Genomic DNA, 20,363 nt, shown 5'->3' with positions numbered 1-20,363 from the left:
TTCCGGTATACTTCCGGAATTTTTTTTTAAGACTAGCAAGTGAGCTTTGTTCTGTTTACAGTTCTCAACATTGCAAGCTTGATTTAAACTTTAAAAAATTGCATATTTAAATCTTTGAGCTAAAAACCTGATTATTGTTTCTATCTGTATTATGTAACTTTTATTGGCATGTCACTAAATAAGAATTGTTTTCTCTTATATCAGGTAATGCAAAAGAGACGTCGAGAAGATGGACACCAAAAAATCACCGGTATCTCCAAATTGTCAGCGTGGATCATCATTTGTTGTTGGTAATATGTTTGTGTTAGTGTTAGTTAACCCGTTGTCTGCCACGCCTTTGACCTCCCCTAGCTCCTTAGCACGGGCTGCGTGCGCTGTTCGGTCTCGTGGTTTTCATGCCGCGGGGTCGGAAAGTCGCACCACGGCACCAGCCCAAAACTTGCCGCAAGTCGCCTGATAAGGCAATGCACTATAGGGACTTCCCCCTCGTCGATACGGTGATGGATTCTCCTGTCACCGTGTCAGCCCGGACTTGTCAGCAATGGCAAGTCCCACTTCGGTCATGGATCCTTCAGACGTGGCGTGTAGAGTAGTAGAGAGCAACCTACGGGTTGTATGGCGTGGCAGCCAACGGGTTAACTTAAGTGTATGTATGTATGTGATTGTAAAATGTGGTGGAATTGTGGGTGGAGGTGGGACAATAAAGCAATTCCTGTTAATGTTTTTGTTTGCTGTGTCTCGTAACTTATAATAAAAAAATATTTAGTTCAACGAATTGTTTATTTTTTACAGCTTTGAAGTTAAGTTTTAGGCAAGTGACTGATCAACTCCAGACCTTTCAAATAAACTTCTGTGAGAAACCATACCCTATCTGCAACTCATATGTTACGCCAACTAAAGTTAAAAACAGAACTGTTAACATCAAAACTTTTTAGTAAACACCACAGTATGTCTCTTTCGTAACTTGCTCTTTAAATGAAGTTTGTCCAAATACTAGAACATGTCGGAATGCAAAGCGACTAGAGCAATAGGTCACCCTCAACATGCGAAATAGGAAACATGCAATAAAAATCAGAAAACGTCGCAATTCCCAAAAAGATCAACAATTCCCAGTGACTAGTAACTATTAAGATATGACCGACAAATCTGAACATGATTAAAATTCGACTCTAGTATTAAGAAACGTCCTTGCAGTAAGTTGGAGAAGCGTAGGGTGTGGTGTAATATTCAGGTGCCTTAGTGGTGTAGTAACTCGGGATAGAGTTAATAGTTCGGAGCTTCGGTGTAGCTGGTCGGAGCAGCGTAAGTAGTGGTATAATACTTAGGTGCCTTGGTAGCGTAGTACTTAGGGGCCTCGGTGTAGTAGCTAGGTATAGCGTGGGTTATGGTGTAGTAAACTGGACCCTCGGTGTAGTATTCCGGTTCAACGTAGTACGAAGGAGCTGTGTAGTAAGTCGGGGCTGCGTAATACTTGGCCGCCTCAGTTGTAGTTGTGTAGCTTGGGGCAGAGTAATACTTCGGGGCTTCGGTGTAGTGGCTCGGGGAAGCATAAGTTGTGGTGTAATACTCTGGAGCCTTGGTGGTGTAGTACTTGGTCGGCTCGGTGTAGTGTTCAGCCGCTTTGGTGGTGTAATTAGTTGGAGCCACGGTGTAGTAGCTAGGAACTAAATAATACTTGGGAGCCTCGGTGTATAAGCTGGGGCAACATACGTGTAGTACTCCGGTGACTCGGTGGTGTAGTGTTTGGGAGCCTCGGTGTAGTACTCAGGATCTTTGGTGATTTAGCTCGGGGCAGCATTAGCTGCGGTGTAATACTCTGGAGCCTTGGTGGTGTAGTAATTGTGGCCCTCAGTGTAGTAACCGGTTGGTGCGAATGTTGTCGTTGTGTAGCAAGGCGGCGGCGTGGTGCTTTGGTATCCACCATACCCAGGAGACATGGGTACACCAGTGATCGACCCAACCTTCAACGATACGACAAACGGCAACAGCACGATACTAGCACAATCAAATAGGCGGTAAATGATTTGAACATTAATATTCAATTTGGTACATTAACAGATAAAAATAAATAATTGATACAAACTCCATGAAACAGAATATTTACCCGATTGCGTACTAATAATACGACGAAGAATGCACTTGGTGACAGTGCACTGCAGTTGTTCATCCATGTTTCGTTACAAGTATTTTTATCTCCAGCCAATTGCCCCAATACAACAGCATGGTGGTGATGTTTCATACGATGACGACCCCATTTGCTATCACAAAAGAAGGCAGCATCTCCAGCCTAATAAAAATATAGTCCAAAACCAATAATTAGAATCTAATTTAACAAGAACTTTATATCTAACAACTACCTAACAACAACATCAGAGCAGTCAATGTTGGTTAAAAGTTTTAATCACGAGTATTACAATTAATATGAAATGAAAAATGTTCAAGGATTCTTACCAACCGGACGTGTGGTCGTGCTTCAAGCTCAGCATTGACTCGATAACCACCATAATTGGAATCTATTTCCAAATCAGAAGCAACAGCCAAATCCGTGTTTGCGTTCAAACCGACAGCAGCGACAATATGGTCAGTTTTACTAAAATGGAATAATTTTTAGATTTTAATAAACATCGCCAAGACATGTATTTGAAATAACTGATTACCTTTTGACCATCGTCAATGTCGCATTGACCTTAATTAAATAATAATTAATAAATAATATTAGTTATTAGTTATTAGAAACATCAAACTAACCATGGAATCCTACAAAGCAAATGAGCATTAATGAACCAATAACATTATGAAATGTGAAAAAAGGATACCAATAAATCAATAATATAATTTAAAAAGAAAAACAAAAAATGTACGTGATGTTTTACTTAAGCCTACAATTGTAAAATAAATGGTTCAAACACTTAGTTGTTAAGGCAATGATCTACTTCAAATGTACACTATACTAGAGAAAAAGAAATCAGTAAGATAACCAAAGATCATGAAGATTTCATTTTTAAGAATTAAGAGAATTTCTGTGCTGTTGGATCATAAACAATAATATGAACAAAGAACTTCCACAAAAGCTGTCTTTAATATTTGGAAGCACGAAGTAAGATGTCACTTGTCTTTGACATCAAGACTAAAATGCTAACCTACTTGATTTTTCTTATGAGAATTATTATTATTACCATTTCAGATTTCCTGTTTTCGTCACATTAGTGTCTTGCAATAGAATAGAGACCCTCTCAAAGACGCATCTTCTAGGATGGCAGCGATCGCGAGGAGAAAGGCAGGATCTTCGACATGCCTTATTACAAAATAAATTAAAGTAGATTATTAGAACACGTACTTTTCGAAAAGTCAAAACTCTCAAGATTCACTACATGCTTTAGAATCGTTCACTTTCGATTCAGCTTGGTCGAATGGCGTGGAAACACCTCATCGTTTTAAAGTAAAAGCGAAAAACACCGTCAGTAACACATTTCCGTCCACTTTCCCAAAAGTCAAAAGCAAATGGCAGATTCCAGGATTCGTCATAACTAACGAACGACACTCCGCCACCGGACCGGACACAATTTTACAGTCCTATTGACTACCACCGAGTGAAAAAATTAAGAATTAGAGAAATGAAGATGGACTGGGCAATTCTTTAGAAAAGAAACATAACAAAATGGAACGAATGCATCAACACATTTGAATAAGCAAATGCAGGCTAAATACGCACATTGAAAACATCTGCATTTGTAGTCCCCATTTCCCCAATACCACAAAAATTTAGTCAGGAATCTAACAAACAAACTTGAATTTAAATTTAGCATTTCAAATATTGTTCAAAAGAAACATGTAACAGAATAAAAAACAATAAGAGAATGAAGATGGACTATGCAATCCTCTAGAAATGGCAAACGTTCATCACAATGTGGAAGACAAGAGTAATTGATTTAAAGTTAAATGTTTGTTGACCATACACACATGGACACAGTACCACCATTTAGCATGATGAACTATATAGCCAACATACCACAGCACGCGACAAGCACAATTGCTTCGAAAAATCACATTGTCTTATCGTGAAGTGAAAGACAGGAGAAACAACGACGTACTAAGAGTTTGATATCATGCTGAAGCCGGCTGAAGCCTGGCTGGAACTAAACCGCTTGGCGGCGCTGTGCGGTGGTAGGGCAGTTTTATTTTTGTGTTTACAACATTAGCAGAAGTTAGCTACTGTAGCAAAGTTTTATTGAATTTTCAACATAGCTTAAGTGAATTTTTTTTATGAAGAAGTGAATTTATGCTCTCGAAATGCCTATTTGAATTTTTTTTCCCTTCCCAGTTCCCACTGTTTTGCAAAACTGCCCTACCACCGCACAGCGCCGCCAAGCGGTTTAGTTCCAGCCAGGCTTCAGCATGATTTCAGATTTTGGTCTGTTAGCCATATTCCATTGTTTCTCCTGTCATTCTTCTTCATGGTCTTATCTTGGAAAGATCTAGGCATCTAGCCAAAATTCCCTAAGGTAGCCCCTAAATATTTGGCGTTCAGCTCAAGATATCACAAGAAATGCCACCTAATTACAAAGTTCGGTTTTACATTTAACTGGTTTGCATAGCAAAACATGAAGCGGATTCTACAAACACCATGCTACAAACCAGAACGATCCATTACTACGAGGATCATGTCAGTTGTTTTCGTTTCTCGTCGAAATCGAGAATAACGCGCAAGGCGCAACATTGCCATTTTCAGTTTTGCAATTAAAAAAGTCCGCATCTGGGATCTCTGTAATCGGCCAAAGCGGCTTAAGAACTGTGAATACAAAATGTTCAGCTTAACGACTAATTTTTGAAGTGATTAAAACAAAAGTGTGTTAGAATCTATAATACAAAAAAAGCCGTACCAGATCCGAGATCAAGATGACAAGTCTATAGTAGAATGCGAGTAGAATGTCTATTTAACAAATAGTGACAGTCTGACAGACAGAGACAGCTGTCGCTGTCCTAGTAGACGCATGGAACTCCGCGAATAAGAGGCGTGATAATGGGCCACACACTTTCAAAACATCGTCATTTCAATATTCTCATACGTTAAGTTTGAAAAACCGTTAAAAAGCCATACAAAACTGAAGGCCTGAATGGCGGTCAGTCCGATTTCAAATAGTCGATAATGAATGGAGGGCTTGCTGCCGAACAAGGCCCATAGATTTTTTCTACTCGTTACCTTCATTTAACGAAGCTAAGGGGGGGGGGGAGTACTTAAATGCTTGAAATAATTTTCATATGTGAGCATCGTAAAACCCCATATCGTATGCGCAAAATCTCGATGTTGGTTGGTTCCAAGTTTGGTGTTTATTAACAAGCTCCAGTGACTCCCGATGATTATTAAAGAACTTATACGATTAAATAATAATAAACAAAACAAAATGATTCTGGGGCTTTGATAGTTGAAACTAGTTGAGACTTCGATTTTTTCCATTTTATGAAACAGCACTGGCAGATAACAGATAAGGTATGATGGATCGAATCTGTATGGAATGAGGAAAACGAAGCTCTAATAGAAGACAATTGCATTTTTTCTGGTAATGAACTAGAGAAAGATATAAAGGCAACCGCGAGAGATTCAGCAAGAGAAAAAAAAAGCGTTGAATTGTGGGGGAATAATCAAGCACCAATATGAGGATAAGTTGGAAAATAGGGTGACAACACCAAATATTTCCGAGGCGATCATTACTGTACTACTCGGCAAATGGTAATGCAGAAAAAAACAGATGGAGAGAAGTTAATATCGGAAGTGCAGCAAGTGCTCATGAATTATTTCATTCTCCCACGCAAATGATGATTTCTCATTTTAAAACAAAACATAAAAAAAATATAAGAATCGTATTCAAGGGATGGAGTCCAAACTGAGCAACCAATGGCTGGACTCGAAACCATGTATGGCAATGTAAAATTAGTCGAATACATGTCTTCCAACCCTCGCCACCGACCATATGAAAGATGAGGAGAATGCGGCTGAACTAATTCTAGTTCTGCTTCTCTTGCTCGATCGCTGTTGAAAGAAGAAAACCAAGGTGAACGAATGAACTTGTCATTGCATGTTTATGTGGAGGTACCTTCTTTGGTTGGCAGTGGATTCTTCTCTTGGGTTTCAGCGTGTTTCAGATTAGCGGGATCAAAGGTCTCGATACCTTCGCGCAATTGCTGTTGACCTTTCTCCTGAGCGATATCTGTTTGGAAGAGAAAAAGTGAGCGATAAATAACAACGGCGCCACGATGGGAACGTCGAAAAGAATAATCACAGGGAAATAATGGGCCCATATTTCAAACCAAATAAATAGTGAATTGCTTTTACCTTCCGTAGCTGGAAGAATAATCTTCTCGACGGTATCAGTCGGCTTCAAAGCGGACTTGTCGAATGACTCAACACCATGAAGCAAATTCTGCTGCGTCTTCTCTTGTTGGACGGCTAGAAACCAAAACAAATACAAGATAAATAAAAGAAACAATTTGAATTGAAATGCTTTTAGCTCGTGAACACAACATCACCGATGGCAAAATATATTGCCAAACATGTATAGCTTGGCCATCAAGAAACCCAGCGGTAGAATAAACACCCACTTTGAATGGGTGACGTTTTGGATACACGACAAGAGAGCGTTTACCTTCGGCGTCGGGAAGCACGACTTTCTCCTGGGTCTCAGTGTGCTTCAGCACAGAGGGGTCAAAGTCCTCGATTCCCTTCAACACGGTCTCCACAGCTTTCTCCGTGGCCATTTCTGACAAAAGAAAAGAAAAAACAAATCATAAACCAGGTTAATCCAAATTATGCCGTGGAAATAATCTTCAGTGGTCGAGCATTCACCAGTAGATAAGCGAGGAATGCAGCTTTAATGATCACGATGCACAGCTCTTAATAATATTTTAAACAAATGGAAAAGGGAAAAAAAAAATGATGAAACAAAAGGCTTAAGTTATTATCACTTCTTAGTGCACACCGTTGGGGGAGATTAATTCAAGCATGTTAAATAGCCCAGTAGAATGGTCCATTTTGTGTTGTTAACTCGGCCGAGCTCAAAATTTGTTTCTAGTTAAGTTGCGCAACATTCTTCCGGTCGAGCAAATTTGGTATTTAGGGCGTTGTTTCTTTCAGCGTATCAAGTTACCTTCGGCATTAGGTAGAACGACTTTTTCTACCGTTTCCGTCTTACGGAGGGCGTCGGTATTGAAACCTTCGACACTTTGAATGAACTGGTTGTGCTGCTTCTCCTGTTGCACATCTAACACACGCACATTCTGATCATTTTCGAGGCAACTTTTGTCGACGACTCGGCAGATTTATGGCGTGATTCAAAGGAAGAGGTTCACTTTAGTTTTTTATTTTACCTTCGGCATTGGGCAGGACGAGTTTCTCTACCGTTTCCGTTTTCCGAAGGGCATCAGGACTGAAACCTTCGACGCTCTGAATCAACTGGTTGTGTTGCTTCTCCTGTTGCACATCTGTTTATCACACGCACATACAGGAGCTGATCAACCACCAATCATTTTGGGCAATTTGGTTTTCAGCATTTTTACGGCCCAGCTAAAAAATGGGCCATTTCTTTTTTTCTCACAAACGAGAGTGCAGATTATGCATTATTGGGGTTAGCGTTAGGTTTACCTTCGGCATTGGGCAGAACGACTTTTTCTACCGTTTCCGTCTTACGGAGGGCGTCGGTACTGAAACCTTCGACACTCTGTATGAACTGGTTGTGCTGCTTCTCCTGTTGCACGTCTAATTTGCATAGAGTTCATACATACTAAGCATATTTTGGGGCGACATTTTCGACTTAAGGAACTACGGCTACGTTGAAATGTAATGTGCCTTAAATGAAGCACGTATGAATATTATTATGGAGGGGTTCACTGTGAGGGGATCGTAATTGACATCCGGCATCAATCTCATGGGACAATGGCGTAAGAGCTCCAGAAAAACCCATTACGCCCCACTCTAGTACATTTTTCTCTATGCATTTCGTCATGTCAACTGACGACAATTGTGGTAATATTATTAAGTAATAGAAAATACAATAATGAACTGGTAACAAGTGGAATGTTCCCAGACTAAGAAAACGTGACTAATTCAAAGAAAAACAGGATCTAAAACAGGTTGGTAGAGTGCTGATGAATACAAAAAATTCTTTACAAAAATATATAGTCACCTTCGGCAGTGGGCAGAACCACTTTTTCTTGGGTTTCAACGTCCTTCAATGCGCCAGTGTTGAAATGTTCCAGTTGGCTCTTGAGATTTTCAGCCACTTTGGGCAAATCCTCCAATTTAGGGGTCTTAACGTCTTGTTGATCGGCCATTTTATGTAATTGGTATTTGTTTTGAGAAGTCTAGGAGTCAACTGAGGTTTTGATTGCTGGAGTAGCTCAAACTGTGAAAAATGAAACAAAACCGGATGAATGTAGAAACAAACCAATCCCCTAGATTTGATAGCGCATGTTTTTTAGTGATATATGTTTCAAAAGTTTGCGTCGTCTCCAAAGTGCGGTCACACGTCCACAACTACAAGAAGTGTACGCAGCAAGCTTCTTATCAATAAACCGCATTTCCGGGGGGGGGGGGGGGGGGGGGGGCGCTAGCTAGTTCGTGAACACTTGATTGATAGTCTCTTATCAAGAAGAGAGAAAAAAAAACCCAGTCCTCTTTCATCACCTGAAATTACTACGTGCTGTTGTATCGTAGACGCATCAACTTTTTTAAATACCAGAGAAAAGATTATATTGCATTCTTTTTTTTTCTCCCCTTCTTTATTAATATGTGGGCTGTTTTGTTCTCTTTACTTTCACCATAATCTTCGTCCTATAGTACCAATCGCAGAGAGCTCATTACAGAATGGGGATATCGCCCCAAGCTTGTCCGCTTCAACAATAGGCGATTATTATTGTTATTACACAAAGATGGTGGTGGAGACCGTGAAGGTGCAGCGGCAGCAGCATCTCCCTTGATATTTTATAGAGATGGTGGTGTAAGGAGAGAGAAAAAATAAAACGGTCACGACGTCTTTGCAATGTGGGCGAAAGAATTCAAAAAAAGAGAGAAGAGGCCGAGAAACGGGAAAGCAAAAGAATATTTCAAGTGCCTCACGCTGTACGAACAACAACCATGAAGACCTCCTGGTTAACAAAGATGGTATAGTTGGCATCACTCTCTCCCGTCAACGAAATACAACGACAGAATTATACTGGCATTAAAAAAAAAAAAAAAAAAGACACGCAATGGCGTACACTATTCGACTTTAAAACTTTGAATTCGGTACACGCACCGAGTGTCGAGCCTAAAAAACGATTTTCAATCTGTATAATTTCAAACAATTTCGTAGAAAAGAAAAATGGCTGGAAATTGAATAGTCACGATCTCCCGAGTCGCACCGAGTCACCTTCAGAGAAATGCTAAAAGAAAGAAAACTAAAAAATCGTCTGTATTTTTCCCGTAGTGTGTCTGTGTGTGTGTATCAGATAATCGTTCTGTTTCGGATGGCCTCCAGAGTTTCTCTCACACCTCGAGCGCCCACGATGAAGTACACGAAATGGCCGACAATTCCTCAAGAAACGCTGGTGCCCTAGCTCGTAAAAAACAAGAGGAAAAAAATTCACGACCATATGTCGCCAACATGTTCTCTTCCTTGCGGTTTTCTACGTGAAAAGAATTCTGATTTCGAAACTAGACCTCCGCTAGATGTCACTGGATCACATTACGACGAGGTAAAAAAAGATATTAGGGCGCAAAAAAACCAAAAAGAAAAGAGAAAAAGGTACACACGTTTGCTACATCGTCTTTCATGGGTCGTCGACCGAAACCCAGCAGTGCTGTACGTACACAGTTGATCGAAGACAGGCAGTAAATTTAGTTTCCGCGCCCACACATGTGCCCAACTGTCTCCCGACAACTTTACGAAGCGCATTATACTATACGCGTCCTTCTTGTCATTTCCAATGGGACAGTAAAATAGATTGAAAAAAGGGAGAACGGCACGCACTGTTGTCTTTCTTTTTCTGAAAGCAACGACATTAAGCAGAAGTTTGTTTTCCTCCTTTTCTTTCCGGGTTTTTTAAAACAAAAAGAGACTGTCCTGGTCGAGTTCCAGACATCTTACTTTTCGCTCTCCCTAGAGTCTGGCTCACCCATCGCACACTGATGAGTGAGCGCGTCGTCTCCATTTTTAGGAAGTACAACAAGCCCCCCTTAATGCAAACGCAGCTGTGCATCCTGAACGCTTCTCCCACCACAGACGTTTTCGAGTGCGTAACAGAATCGGCAGACAGACAACGAGGGGTAGCGCCGCTAGTCAACCGTGGAGAGATAGTCTAGAAATCATTTGGGAAACTTACCACGACGCCACACAAGCCTCCCATCGACAGATGTTTCGGTTTTTAAAAAGAACATTGAACTTAAAAGAGCAGACGCAACTAATGTCCGAAAAAATCCGCACGAAACTAAATCCCTAGTTGCGCCTTTAAGACCGCAGGGAACATTTTCGAGCTGTACGCCCCTTCCGCTTCCGTTAATCGAGCCCACAGTCGGAAAAATTATACACCAGCTGTTGATATTGTTCCCAGAGTGTGAGGAGGAGACGAACGATGAAGAAGAAGAGGAAAAAAAAAAAACTTTCACCCCCCAGCACGACAGCCAGCAGAAAAGATGGATAGATACAAAAAATAAATTTCCTTTTTTATCCAAAAAAAAAAATAGTAGACGACCTCGTCAGTGAAACAACAATACGGGCTCTTGTGTGATGAGGAGGAGAGGATGATTTAAATATTTAAACACGAATAACCTCGAGAGAGAGAGAGAGAGCTAGGTATCCTCTTGATCTACGCAGTTGCTTGTTTCCCTCTTCTCCATTCGTTTATTCATTCTCTCTCCCTGTTTTCTATTCGGTTTTTGGTGTGTATATACACACGTACATGTTTTTATCCGCTTCAAGTCCTCCCCTTTATCCGCAGAGTCCGGTCATTACCTAGCCGCCGGGTATGATTCACGCACAAAGCCCTTGCGTCAATAATAAAAAAAAAAATCTCTGAGCACCGCACATCCACGAGTTTTTCTCTCTTAACACAAGAGTTCCCTTCCAAAAGAAATAAATGGGAGAATTCCCCCCCATCCGCGATGGAAGGAATGTAAAAGAATCCCCCAGACGAAGGTTATTTCCGGGGGAGCTAAACATTTTCGTTTGGGGAGAACCAAACGTTGGGTGTCTAGAAAAGAACATTGGATTCAACCGTCCTATTTTGAATACACATAACCCTTTTTTTATTTTTTGAAAAAAATTCAGCCCAAATAAGGAGTTCAAAAACGAGGGTTTGGGGAGAGAAGAACGGATCTTTTCGATCAAGAGAACCTGCGAGCGTGGCAAGAGACTTGCATGAGATACCACAACGGCTCCGTTACCCAGACAGGCGCGCTGGAGCCGGCGTGACTCGGAAAAAGAAGGTCGCCTGCTTTCTCCCTTATAAGGACGAAAAACATTTACAAAAAAAGGCACATAAAAAAAAAAAACGAATCGAAAGACGAGAACACGAAGCTTAGAAGTCCTTGAAGGCGTTACGGTTGCTATGACTCATAGCAAAAAAACAAAAAAACCGGCACAGACTCCACAGGTAGACCCCAATCGCTACATTCCCTCCTCCAGCTATCAAAAATCACAATCTCTATATGAATCATTAAATACAAAAATTCAGTTCTGGAAATTAACTCGTTAAAAGAAAATTCGATTACATTTTCCTTTACCTCTCTGAGAGGACAAGTGAAATGTAGTTAAAACTCGCGATTCGTTTAAAAAAGCTGACCATACTAGTTAACTCGAGTCAACGATCGCTGCTGACTCATGCGAAACCTGTGAGACTCGAGTTTTTTCAGAACGTTTGGTAATCAAACACAACTGTTTCCCTCCCTCCTCACACTAGACAGCTCACAGCAGCTTTAATGACGTCTAGTCTAGTCTAAAATTGGATTCCACTGTGTTTGTGTGTGTGTGTGTGTGGTGGCGTTGTTATTTCATAAAAGCAATAGCTAAAAGAAAATCTATGTGGGAAGAGGATGTGACACATTTTAGATTATTCCGGAACACCAACCGAACACCAACCAACTCTCAGTTTGGTATAATTAGACCACAACGTTTCTTCAATGGCTCTTAATTTAATTGGTTTCAAGTTTCACATCAAATACAGTCAAGGTAAGAAGAAACCCGCCCCGGCTGTCAGATGGAATGCCACGCCCGCAAACGTACGAACCTAGCTTCAAATGCCATTTTCTTCAGACCTGGCATTTCGACAAGAAAGTCATAACTCAATCACCCTCCAATCCCTTAACTTGACTTGAAAATCATTGCCCCTTGAATGAACAAGCCGGCCATCTGTCAGACAAAGGAATTTCGACGCTATCGACCAGGGGAAAAAAGTCAAGGTGACGTGAAAACCTCGTGAGTGAATCACAAGACTAATCATAAATTGACATGCTATCTCTACAACTACTACAACAACAACTAGATATCATCAGATTTGGTAGGAAAAAAGATTACCTGCACGTTTGACTGGGAGAGAGAGAGAATACGCCCTTTGACAGTTGGATTCTTGTGTGGAAGGGAAACGTCGACGATATCACCAGTGGGAAAATGGAACTCGGCTGTAGGACGTCTGAACCAGCTGGTACCTCACGAACGACTGAGTCAGCAACCGACAGTTGGTGGGGGTAGACTTTGAATGCAAAAGAGGGAGAACGAAGAGAAGCCCAGCCACGGAAAACGAAATGTTACTGACATTTTTCTGCTTTTTTCCCTGTCAACTAAAGCCCCTCGGCAATTCTTCTGGTGAGACATCTATCGCTGAAAAACTGCAACCACTATTGCCGATAGCTCTGGATGGAATCGAATATTAAGGAGAAAAATGAGGAAAATAAAAAGGAATTATTTTCACGGTCACGAGTTTAACTTTTTCAGTATCAAGTTTTAGAATTACGTACCTTTCATCGCTTTTCCCAGGACTCGTCATTCATTGCTTACAAACCGGAATAACGCTGCAGTTCAGATTATTTTGTAGAAGCAAACAAGTCAGACGAGTCTTCTCTTGTTAGGAAGCTCTAGAAATGTATGATGGAGCTTGCAGATACAACATAACTAAATAAAGAAACCTAAAAATCTTTAAGAGGTAATATGAGAATTGACGAGTCAATGTAATGTGGATCAACAGGATAATCTCTCAAGTTTCACCTGGAAAAAGAACATAGGATTATGACATTATTAAAGGGATTAATTACTTCCGTCGTACAATTGTTTCTTGGTGTAAAACGTCCCAGTTCGTATTAATAATTTGATCCTTGTATGACGCATTTAGATATTCCATTCTGAGAAGTAGCTGATTGAAGCAACATTCTTTTACATGTCAAAACCGGTCTCCGCAGTCTACAACCGAGAGATTTTTCTTTCTCCCTTTTTTTAAATAGTTAGGGTGACAACACGTATTCAAGAAAACGGCAGAACGGAACGTTGAGAACGTTCGCGTTTCTGCACTAGAAGAAAAATATGTATTACAAATCCATTGTACAATCGCGTAGTAAAAATTAAAAAAATCTACTTGCTTCGACGGGTCGTACAAAACTCTATCTCTGATAAATACTTATTTTACCCCAACGGAATATTTAAAATAATAAAAGACGAATCTTACAATATAAAATGGGACATTTGAACTGTTATGCGTTTTAAAAAGGTTGCTCGACATTAACTGGAAATATTATTTGTAGAACTAGTTAAAAGAAGTAAGTGAGGTAAAACCATAAACGTAGAACGGGACTCAGGGTAGCTCGACAATTCTGCTGCTGCCTGTGCTGCTGCCGCTGCTGAAAGGTGAACGACTGCTGCTGATGTTGCTGGATGCGCTTCCGTGACTGCTTACGAAATCGTTGGCCTCTTCCTTCGTAATGGATGCGGCGCGGCTAGTCTAAGCACACACAGTCGGCATGGTCACAATCTGAAAATCATTTGTTTTTACCGCTGTTGCATGCACACACACATACCTGGGTAGCGGCATCAAAGGACACTCCTATAATGTTGTCTGCGTAAGGCAACAGCTCTGGACGAAACGTGATGGCGACGAACTGAGACCGCTGGGAAAATTTATCAACCATGGAGGCCACCTTTGAGCGATAAGCTTTATCCAGTGCCTAAAGGGTAGAATCAGAAATAAACTATTTCTGTCAATAATGGTTATTTTTAAAGTTGCATTTACCATATCAGCCTCGTCCAGAAGGTAAAACGGTGCACGATCCATCATGAGGAAAGCAAAAACTAGAGCCAAACTGAGGACTGATCTCTGGCCGCCAGAAAGACTATTCACATTTTGAACGATGGACGTACCGGTGAATGACACCTTGAAAGCAATTCCGGTGATCACGTCAACATCAGGAATCTAAAAGGAATATTAAATAGAAAAAAAAAAAATCATTTAGTTGGCCCTTTTCGTGATGGCAAAATTCAAAGAAAAATGCTTGCCTGAGGCTCGTCTTCTTCTTCGCTGTCTGATTCACTATCGCAGTCATCGTAAGTCCATTTTAGATAGCCTATCCCCGGGCTAGGAACCAAAGTTTTAAACATACTTCGGAATGACCTGGCTACTTGCATCAGAGAATACTGGATCGCATCATTTTTCAGGCTCTTCACATAAGTAATCAAATCAATGCACTTAGCATGACTACTTCTCAAACGAATCATTCGATCGTTTAATTCCCCCAGTTTTTCTTTCGTGAACGCACATTCCACTGTTGCTTTTTGGTTGACGCCTTTGAAGCGCTTAAGCTGGTCGCTTACCTGATATATTGTGAAATGAAACCACTGTCATCAAATAAAAATTTAACATAATTTTTTGCTTCAATACCAAGGTTAATTCTTTTTCAAGATTTTTAACGTTGTAGTCTCTGTAGTGGTGGACAATTTTCTTTTGGTTTTCTGAATCAACATTTTCAAGTGTAACCATGGTTGAAGTGATGACCTCTTCGGCAGCTTTATTACGGTTGATAGTTTCTTGTAGTTTGTTAGTCTAAAAAATAATAATTAATAAAAAAAAGTCAGCGTAGAATGCAAGGTCTCAACCCAAGAATTTAATTACTTACGACAGCTTGACTCTTTTCCAAAAGAATTTCTTGTTTCTGTAGGTCAATACTGAATTTATCTAACTTGTTTCTTTCTGCTACAATAGAATTCGTCAGTTCGGTGATTTTGTTTTCAATAGCACTTATTTCGTCTTTGTTTCTCTTTAACGACGAATCAAGTTTCTTCAGATGTGCTTCAATATCTCTTATGGCCTGCTGATTGGCTTCGGTTCGATCCAAACCGCAGACGCTTCTCTCATGGATGGCTTGCTCGAGATCTTGTTTCTTTCTCATGAGATGGTCATTCAATCGTGACTCGAGTATACTCTTCTTACCCTCGAGCTCCAATCGACCAACGTTCACGTTTTGATACATTTTTTTCGCACTGTGTATGTCTTCATGTAGTGACTCAACCTCTGCTCTCTCTTCCAATCCGAGTTCACTAGCAAATTCCTGTTAATTAAGTGAAAACATCGAAAAGTCAACCTTAATTTACTCCCCGAATAACGATCAAGTTGTATTACCTGCTGAAGCTCGTCCTCTAACATTCGAAGCTGGGCACGGTTCGCTTCCAAAGACAGCTGCATCTTTCTGATGAGCGCATTCTTACCCTCAATCGCTTGCTTAGTACCAAGTAGGGCACCTCGTTGCTTCATCAGATCTTCTTCCAGAATGCCCAATTTTGTTTGGCTGATTTTGTTTTCCACTCGTTGTAGTTGGCTTACAATATCATTGCATTTGAAATCAACCTCTTTAATTTGCATTTCAACTTCGTGCAAGCAAGACAATTTGAACTTTTCTTCTTCCACGGTTTTTTTTAAATCAAAATAAATCTTGGAGCGAGAGGTAGCAGGGTTGCGGTATCCACCATTAAGAACTCCATCCCAACTTGCCTAGTGAAAACAGTTTAAGTAAGCACAAGGAATGGCAAGTTTAAAAAAATTATGCATTTACTTTATCTCCTTCTAATGTGACGCAATTGATTGAGTGGATTTTAGCTGCCTTCAGAGCTATGGGAAAGCTCCTACAAAGAAGAATTTTTCCAAAAACTTGCTCCACAGCTATCCTCATTGATTCGTTGACCAGATGCAACTTACTCATGAAAGGAAGAGCCTCATTTTCATCCTAAAAATTAGTAATGCGGAATAAAATAAAACCCTGTTAATTGTTGGAAAACGCATACATATCCCGTTATTCTGTTAGGATGTCTGATTTTATCCAGAGGGTAGAAACAAAATGTTCCCGGTAATCCGATTCCATTTTCGTAAGGTTCCCTGTTAATCCATTTCAGTATCTCAGAAGCTGCATCAGCAGTGTCGACGACACTATGGAAAAGTCTATCAAAGATATCGGAAGATGAAAAATCATTCATGGAATAAAATTACAAGAAATCATACTTGTTTCCTCCCACTGCATCGAGAGCGTTGATCAATATCTCTTCGCATGTGAAATGGTCAATGACTAACCCACGATACTGAGACGCCATCTTGAAGGCAGGCGTGTGTGGACCTTCTTGTCTCATTTTGCCGAGTATGAAGTCAATATGCATTGGATTGCATATTCGGTTTTGCTGCAACAATAATAATGTGCAAGTGAACGAAAAAGCAACTTCTAGGATAAGTTAAATTTACCCGACGTATAAATTCGCACTTGAGATGCTCTGACTTGTCATGGGATTCCTGCCACTGTTCACGCACTTCACTTTCTTTTCGCCATAATTCACTTAATTTCGTGTACAGAAAAATTAGTGGACGATACAGAAATGATCAATACCATAAATATGACTACCTGCGGGACATTTGCAATCTTCTTTGCTCCAATAATAATGTTTGTTTGTCTTGATTTAGTTGTTTTAGTGACTCCAGGTATGTTATCTTTTCAACTTCGAGTCGCTGATGGTAAAATGTCCAATTGAAAAAATAGCAGATAACAACATAAAATACGTTTGGATATATAAATTTAAAAATAAAAAGATGAATAAGTTTTTATTGCGCCAACGCACCTTGATCACTATTTCCAACTCTTTTGCTTTGGATTCTTCCCTTTTCATACCCTCAGATATATAATGCAACTTTTCTTCTCCTTGGAGTACCAAAGTGGAAATTTTACTATATTTTGAAATCGATAATATTAGCATAAACTTCTCCTTAAAAAATTTTAATTTTAACCTCTGCTCTTCTTTAATCCATTGATTTCTTTCTTCTATAGTAGAAAATAACGTCTCACGTCCCAATTTCGCGAACAACTGTTGACGGCGTTGCTCACTCAGCATCAATCTTCATTTGATTGATATCACCCAGGTTAAAATAGACTATACATTTTACAAATGAAGGTTACATACCTTGCGTTAACTTCGTGTTCTTCTTGAACCGCTGAATTATAATCATCGCAAATCATTGAAAGCTCATTTTGATGTAAGGAAATCTCGGCTTCAACCTGCAGCAAGTCTTCATTGAGCCTTTCCTGAAAATATAGTAGCATAATTAAAAGTAAGAACACAAGGAAACTTGCAAAAACGATTTACTGTATTGTCAGTTATTAAACTTTTCCTGTCGGCCAGCTCAAGTTCAAGTTTGCTGTTTTCAGTCACCAAGTCTTCTCCAACCTCCTTAAGAGATTTAAGTTTTCCCTCAGCAGTACGAATATTGGCTTGATAATCTTTAATGCACTTATCAGCATCTGTCACTTTACCCTTACATTTCATAAATTCATTGATCACCAAATTTTGATCATCCTGAGCCAAATCCAATTTTTTCTTCATCTAAACAAATGTTAACAAATTAATATAGTTCCGGATTCAAGGTGGGAAAATTCAAATTACATCTGTGATTCTAGATTGCAAACGATCTTTTTCTTTTTTGCCCAACAGCCATTCCAAGACTCGCTTTTTGGTATTAGATTCAGACCAACTTCGATAGAGCTGTTCATCTTTCTCTAAAGCAGACATATGTTCTTCGGTTTCACCAATAAACTCTTCCAATTGAGCCATTTGGGCTTCAGCATCTGAATTAATTTGATAGAAATTAATCCAGGTTTATTAAAAATCTGTATTTTCAGCTCATTACCTTTGAGAAGTGAATAATTTTGAGGCTGTAACTCTTTCCATACCAATGACCCTGCTACTTCAGTGATCAGTTCTAACCGCTTTTTATCGGTCGCTGTAGCGAGATCATTTATCTGAAGAAAACACACAACCAGTTAATAGTTTCACATCTCTAATAATTAACAGAACACATGATTTCATTAATCTTTGAGAGAACTTACTGTTCCTTGTTTAATGATATAGTATGGGTTTGCTTTGGACAATCCAGCAGATTGCAGAGTATTGAGGACTTGTTCTTTTGTAACACTGTGTCCATTTACGTAGAAAACATCTTTAGCTGATGTTATTTCCCGTCTTAAACTCACTTCATCCCCCTCTTCCTATTATTGAAAATGCAAGAAAGAAAATGAATAGTCTTGCCATCACCACAACATAAAATTCAACTCACAGGTAAACGTTTATCTTCATTGTTGAAAATTATTTCAACATAAGCAGATGTAGCATGAAATCCAGCAGAGATGTGCAACAAATTCTTCCTTTCTGATGGTGAAAGCTGATGAAATTCATGTGCTAACACAAACTGTATGGCTATGAATGAGATACAGAAAATGAAACTAAAAGAAATCGGAGAAGCATGGGACTTGGGACTGAACGAAAAATAAAATGAAATAGCCTTACCACACAGCAGGTTAGTTTTGCCAGATCCATTTCTTCCAACTAAATAGCATAGTACAATAATCTATAAATTTACTGCAATTATTTTAAAGGTTAACTAATGACATACCTATGACATTGAGCCCAGGTTCTAGACACAATACAGTTTTGTTCCTGTAAGTTCTAAATCCTTCAATAATAATCTAAATTATACAAATTCTAGTAAATGTTTATCCTTTACAATAATTAACATGAAAAGACTATTAAAAAGATATATACTTTTTTAATATACATGTTGAATGTGGGAGAACACGTGAACTCCACGTGCAGAGTCAAACACCGATTCCAATCGTATGAGGAAAAGAGCGGCAAAATGCAAAAGTTGGAAATTGGAATGTTGGCAAAACAATGAAACATCTGTTCGTTTTGGCGCCAAATAAAAAAATAAAGATGGAACGTTTGGGTTTGTTTCAGCGCAACAACGCCAAATCAAAATCAATTTGGCAAGAAAAGTTATTAAAAAAAAATTAATAAAATGACAATTTACTAATGGTCCCCCTATTAGGGTCGGACAGCTTGGTCGTGAAATTGGTTTCGGGAAAATCTATATATTTCAGTCGCATTTCATAAAGTGGATAGAAGTACACCAACAGCTAACTCGTGTTAATTTGCTTTACAAAGTACATGAAATAAATCTGGAGCTTATTGCTGAATATAATTCTGTCGTTCGCTTGCAAGCAGTTCATTCGGAACGACAGAGGATTTGTATTTTATTTGGAAATGATGGGGAATGAGAGCTTCGTCGAGGAATGGTACCTACTGAAAACACGACAGAAGGCAAGGGACTCGATTTAGTCCTAAGGTCGTCGTTTCCCCCACGCGACCAACTCGCAAATACTAGTGTCGACGAAGCTCATATCATGGTAATTTTGTAAAAAATATCTCAACTCAGGTGTTTAATAACCTGAGTGTGTCAAGGGAATGTTAGTGAATACAATAATTCAAGATTGGGTTTACATTATACATCAAACTGAAGTTAAAGGCTACAGCGTATTGGAGGGGATCGGCGGATCAGGTGCACTTGATCGATAGAGACCGTGTTTCCCTTATTACAATGTGTAAAATGAGGAGGATAAGGGAAATGGCCACTATACAGTCAAAGATGAACCTCAATCCGCTGCACTGAGCAAAAAAATACTTGTTTTTATCGACTTGTTTTAGACGTTACTCGATGATAGGCCAAACACTGACGAAAATAATGGGTAAGGATTGCAGTTGGAAAAATAAAGGCATTTTGGAACCAAGTAAAATCAATTAAAAAAAACTTGTCATTTGTTTTTGTGTTGTGAGCGGCTCTTGATGCGCGCCTGTAACGTTAGCAGCAGTCCGGCTAGTACGTCGTGATTGTGGAGTTTCTTGCCAAAGATGAGACGACGGACTGAATCGTCGTAGGTCAATAGGGCCACCATGTTTTGCAGCAAGAATCCTTGACAATATTCCAACAATTGGACGGCATTGTAAACCTGAATCGTCGTAAACATTCAATCGTTATTTAATTTAAGT

At 39.6% G+C, this 20,363-nt stretch overlaps 4 protein-coding genes and 1 long non-coding RNA gene across 10 annotated transcripts in view; 1 reads left to right on the top strand and 4 right to left on the bottom strand.

Moving 5' to 3' along the window:
* Nucleotides 1-1,815: 1,815 nt before the first annotated feature.
* Nucleotides 1,816-4,071, bottom strand: LOC124344234 (apoptosis-inducing factor 1, mitochondrial-like). Its single transcript, XM_046797751.1, has 8 exons — nucleotides 4,010-4,071; nucleotides 3,713-3,774; nucleotides 3,372-3,580; nucleotides 3,177-3,295; nucleotides 2,658-2,686; nucleotides 2,452-2,590; nucleotides 2,105-2,287; nucleotides 1,816-1,995 (listed from the first exon to the last, which is right to left on the bottom strand). The coding sequence occupies exons 4-8, from the start codon at nucleotides 3,177-3,179 to the stop codon at nucleotides 1,849-1,851; spliced, it is 501 nt and encodes a 166-aa protein (XP_046653707.1). The 5' UTR covers nucleotides 3,180-3,295; nucleotides 3,372-3,580; nucleotides 3,713-3,774; nucleotides 4,010-4,071; the 3' UTR covers nucleotides 1,816-1,848.
* Nucleotides 4,072-5,309: 1,238 nt separating this feature from the next.
* LOC124344210 (thymosin beta-like) lies at nucleotides 5,310-12,775 on the bottom strand. Of its 3 annotated transcripts, XM_046797712.1 has the most exons (9): nucleotides 12,543-12,775; nucleotides 8,178-8,396; nucleotides 7,637-7,750; nucleotides 7,363-7,476; nucleotides 7,143-7,256; nucleotides 6,642-6,755; nucleotides 6,332-6,445; nucleotides 6,093-6,206; nucleotides 5,310-6,028 (listed from the first exon to the last, which is right to left on the bottom strand). In XM_046797712.1, exons 2-9 carry the CDS (start codon nucleotides 8,323-8,325, stop codon nucleotides 6,003-6,005), a joined length of 858 nt encoding a protein of 285 aa, XP_046653668.1. In that variant the 5' UTR covers nucleotides 8,326-8,396; nucleotides 12,543-12,775; the 3' UTR covers nucleotides 5,310-6,002. The 3 variants fall into 3 exon arrangements, with proteins under 3 accessions (XP_046653668.1, XP_046653670.1, XP_046653669.1); XM_046797714.1 differs by lacking the exon at nucleotides 7,363-7,476 and having other exon boundaries at nucleotides 12,543-12,774; XM_046797713.1 differs by lacking the exon at nucleotides 7,637-7,750 and having other exon boundaries at nucleotides 12,543-12,774.
* Nucleotides 11,903-12,622, top strand: LOC124344287. The gene is made up of 2 exons (XR_006919646.1): nucleotides 11,903-12,121; nucleotides 12,193-12,622. It is a non-coding gene; the product is annotated as an uncharacterized LOC124344287 (long non-coding RNA).
* Nucleotides 12,776-13,480: 705 nt separating the features above from the next.
* Nucleotides 13,481-19,197, bottom strand: LOC124344097 (structural maintenance of chromosomes protein 3-like). Its single transcript, XM_046797535.1, has 23 exons — nucleotides 19,080-19,197; nucleotides 18,931-19,003; nucleotides 18,825-18,863; nucleotides 18,595-18,734; nucleotides 18,368-18,526; nucleotides 18,169-18,280; nucleotides 17,925-18,106; nucleotides 17,628-17,864; nucleotides 17,445-17,566; nucleotides 17,272-17,379; nucleotides 17,106-17,211; nucleotides 16,892-16,995; nucleotides 16,735-16,825; nucleotides 16,501-16,673; nucleotides 16,287-16,440; nucleotides 16,058-16,228; nucleotides 15,628-15,996; nucleotides 15,125-15,556; nucleotides 14,890-15,051; nucleotides 14,508-14,822; nucleotides 14,245-14,424; nucleotides 14,033-14,179; nucleotides 13,481-13,956 (listed from the first exon to the last, which is right to left on the bottom strand). Exons 1-23 carry the CDS (start codon nucleotides 19,092-19,094, stop codon nucleotides 13,810-13,812), a joined length of 3,738 nt encoding a protein of 1,245 aa, XP_046653491.1. The 5' UTR covers nucleotides 19,095-19,197; the 3' UTR covers nucleotides 13,481-13,809.
* A 191-nt stretch (nucleotides 19,198-19,388) lies between these two features.
* The window catches only part of LOC124344078, a 42,003-nt gene continuing 41,028 nt past the window's right edge, over nucleotides 19,389-20,363 (bottom strand). For all 4 annotated transcript variants that reach the window (XM_046797483.1, XM_046797484.1, XM_046797485.1 and 1 more), the window contains one exon: nucleotides 19,389-20,323. In XM_046797483.1, the coding sequence (XP_046653439.1) occupies nucleotides 20,129-20,323 (195 nt within the window). In that variant the 3' untranslated portion in view covers nucleotides 19,389-20,128. The remainder of the gene's footprint in view (nucleotides 20,324-20,363) is intronic.

This window comes from Daphnia pulicaria, chromosome 6, assembly GCF_021234035.1.
Source record: "Daphnia pulicaria isolate SC F1-1A chromosome 6, SC_F0-13Bv2, whole genome shotgun sequence".
Taxonomy (NCBI): domain Eukaryota; kingdom Metazoa; phylum Arthropoda; class Branchiopoda; order Diplostraca; family Daphniidae; genus Daphnia; species Daphnia pulicaria.
This window is presented reverse-complemented; position numbering and strand designations above follow the sequence as displayed.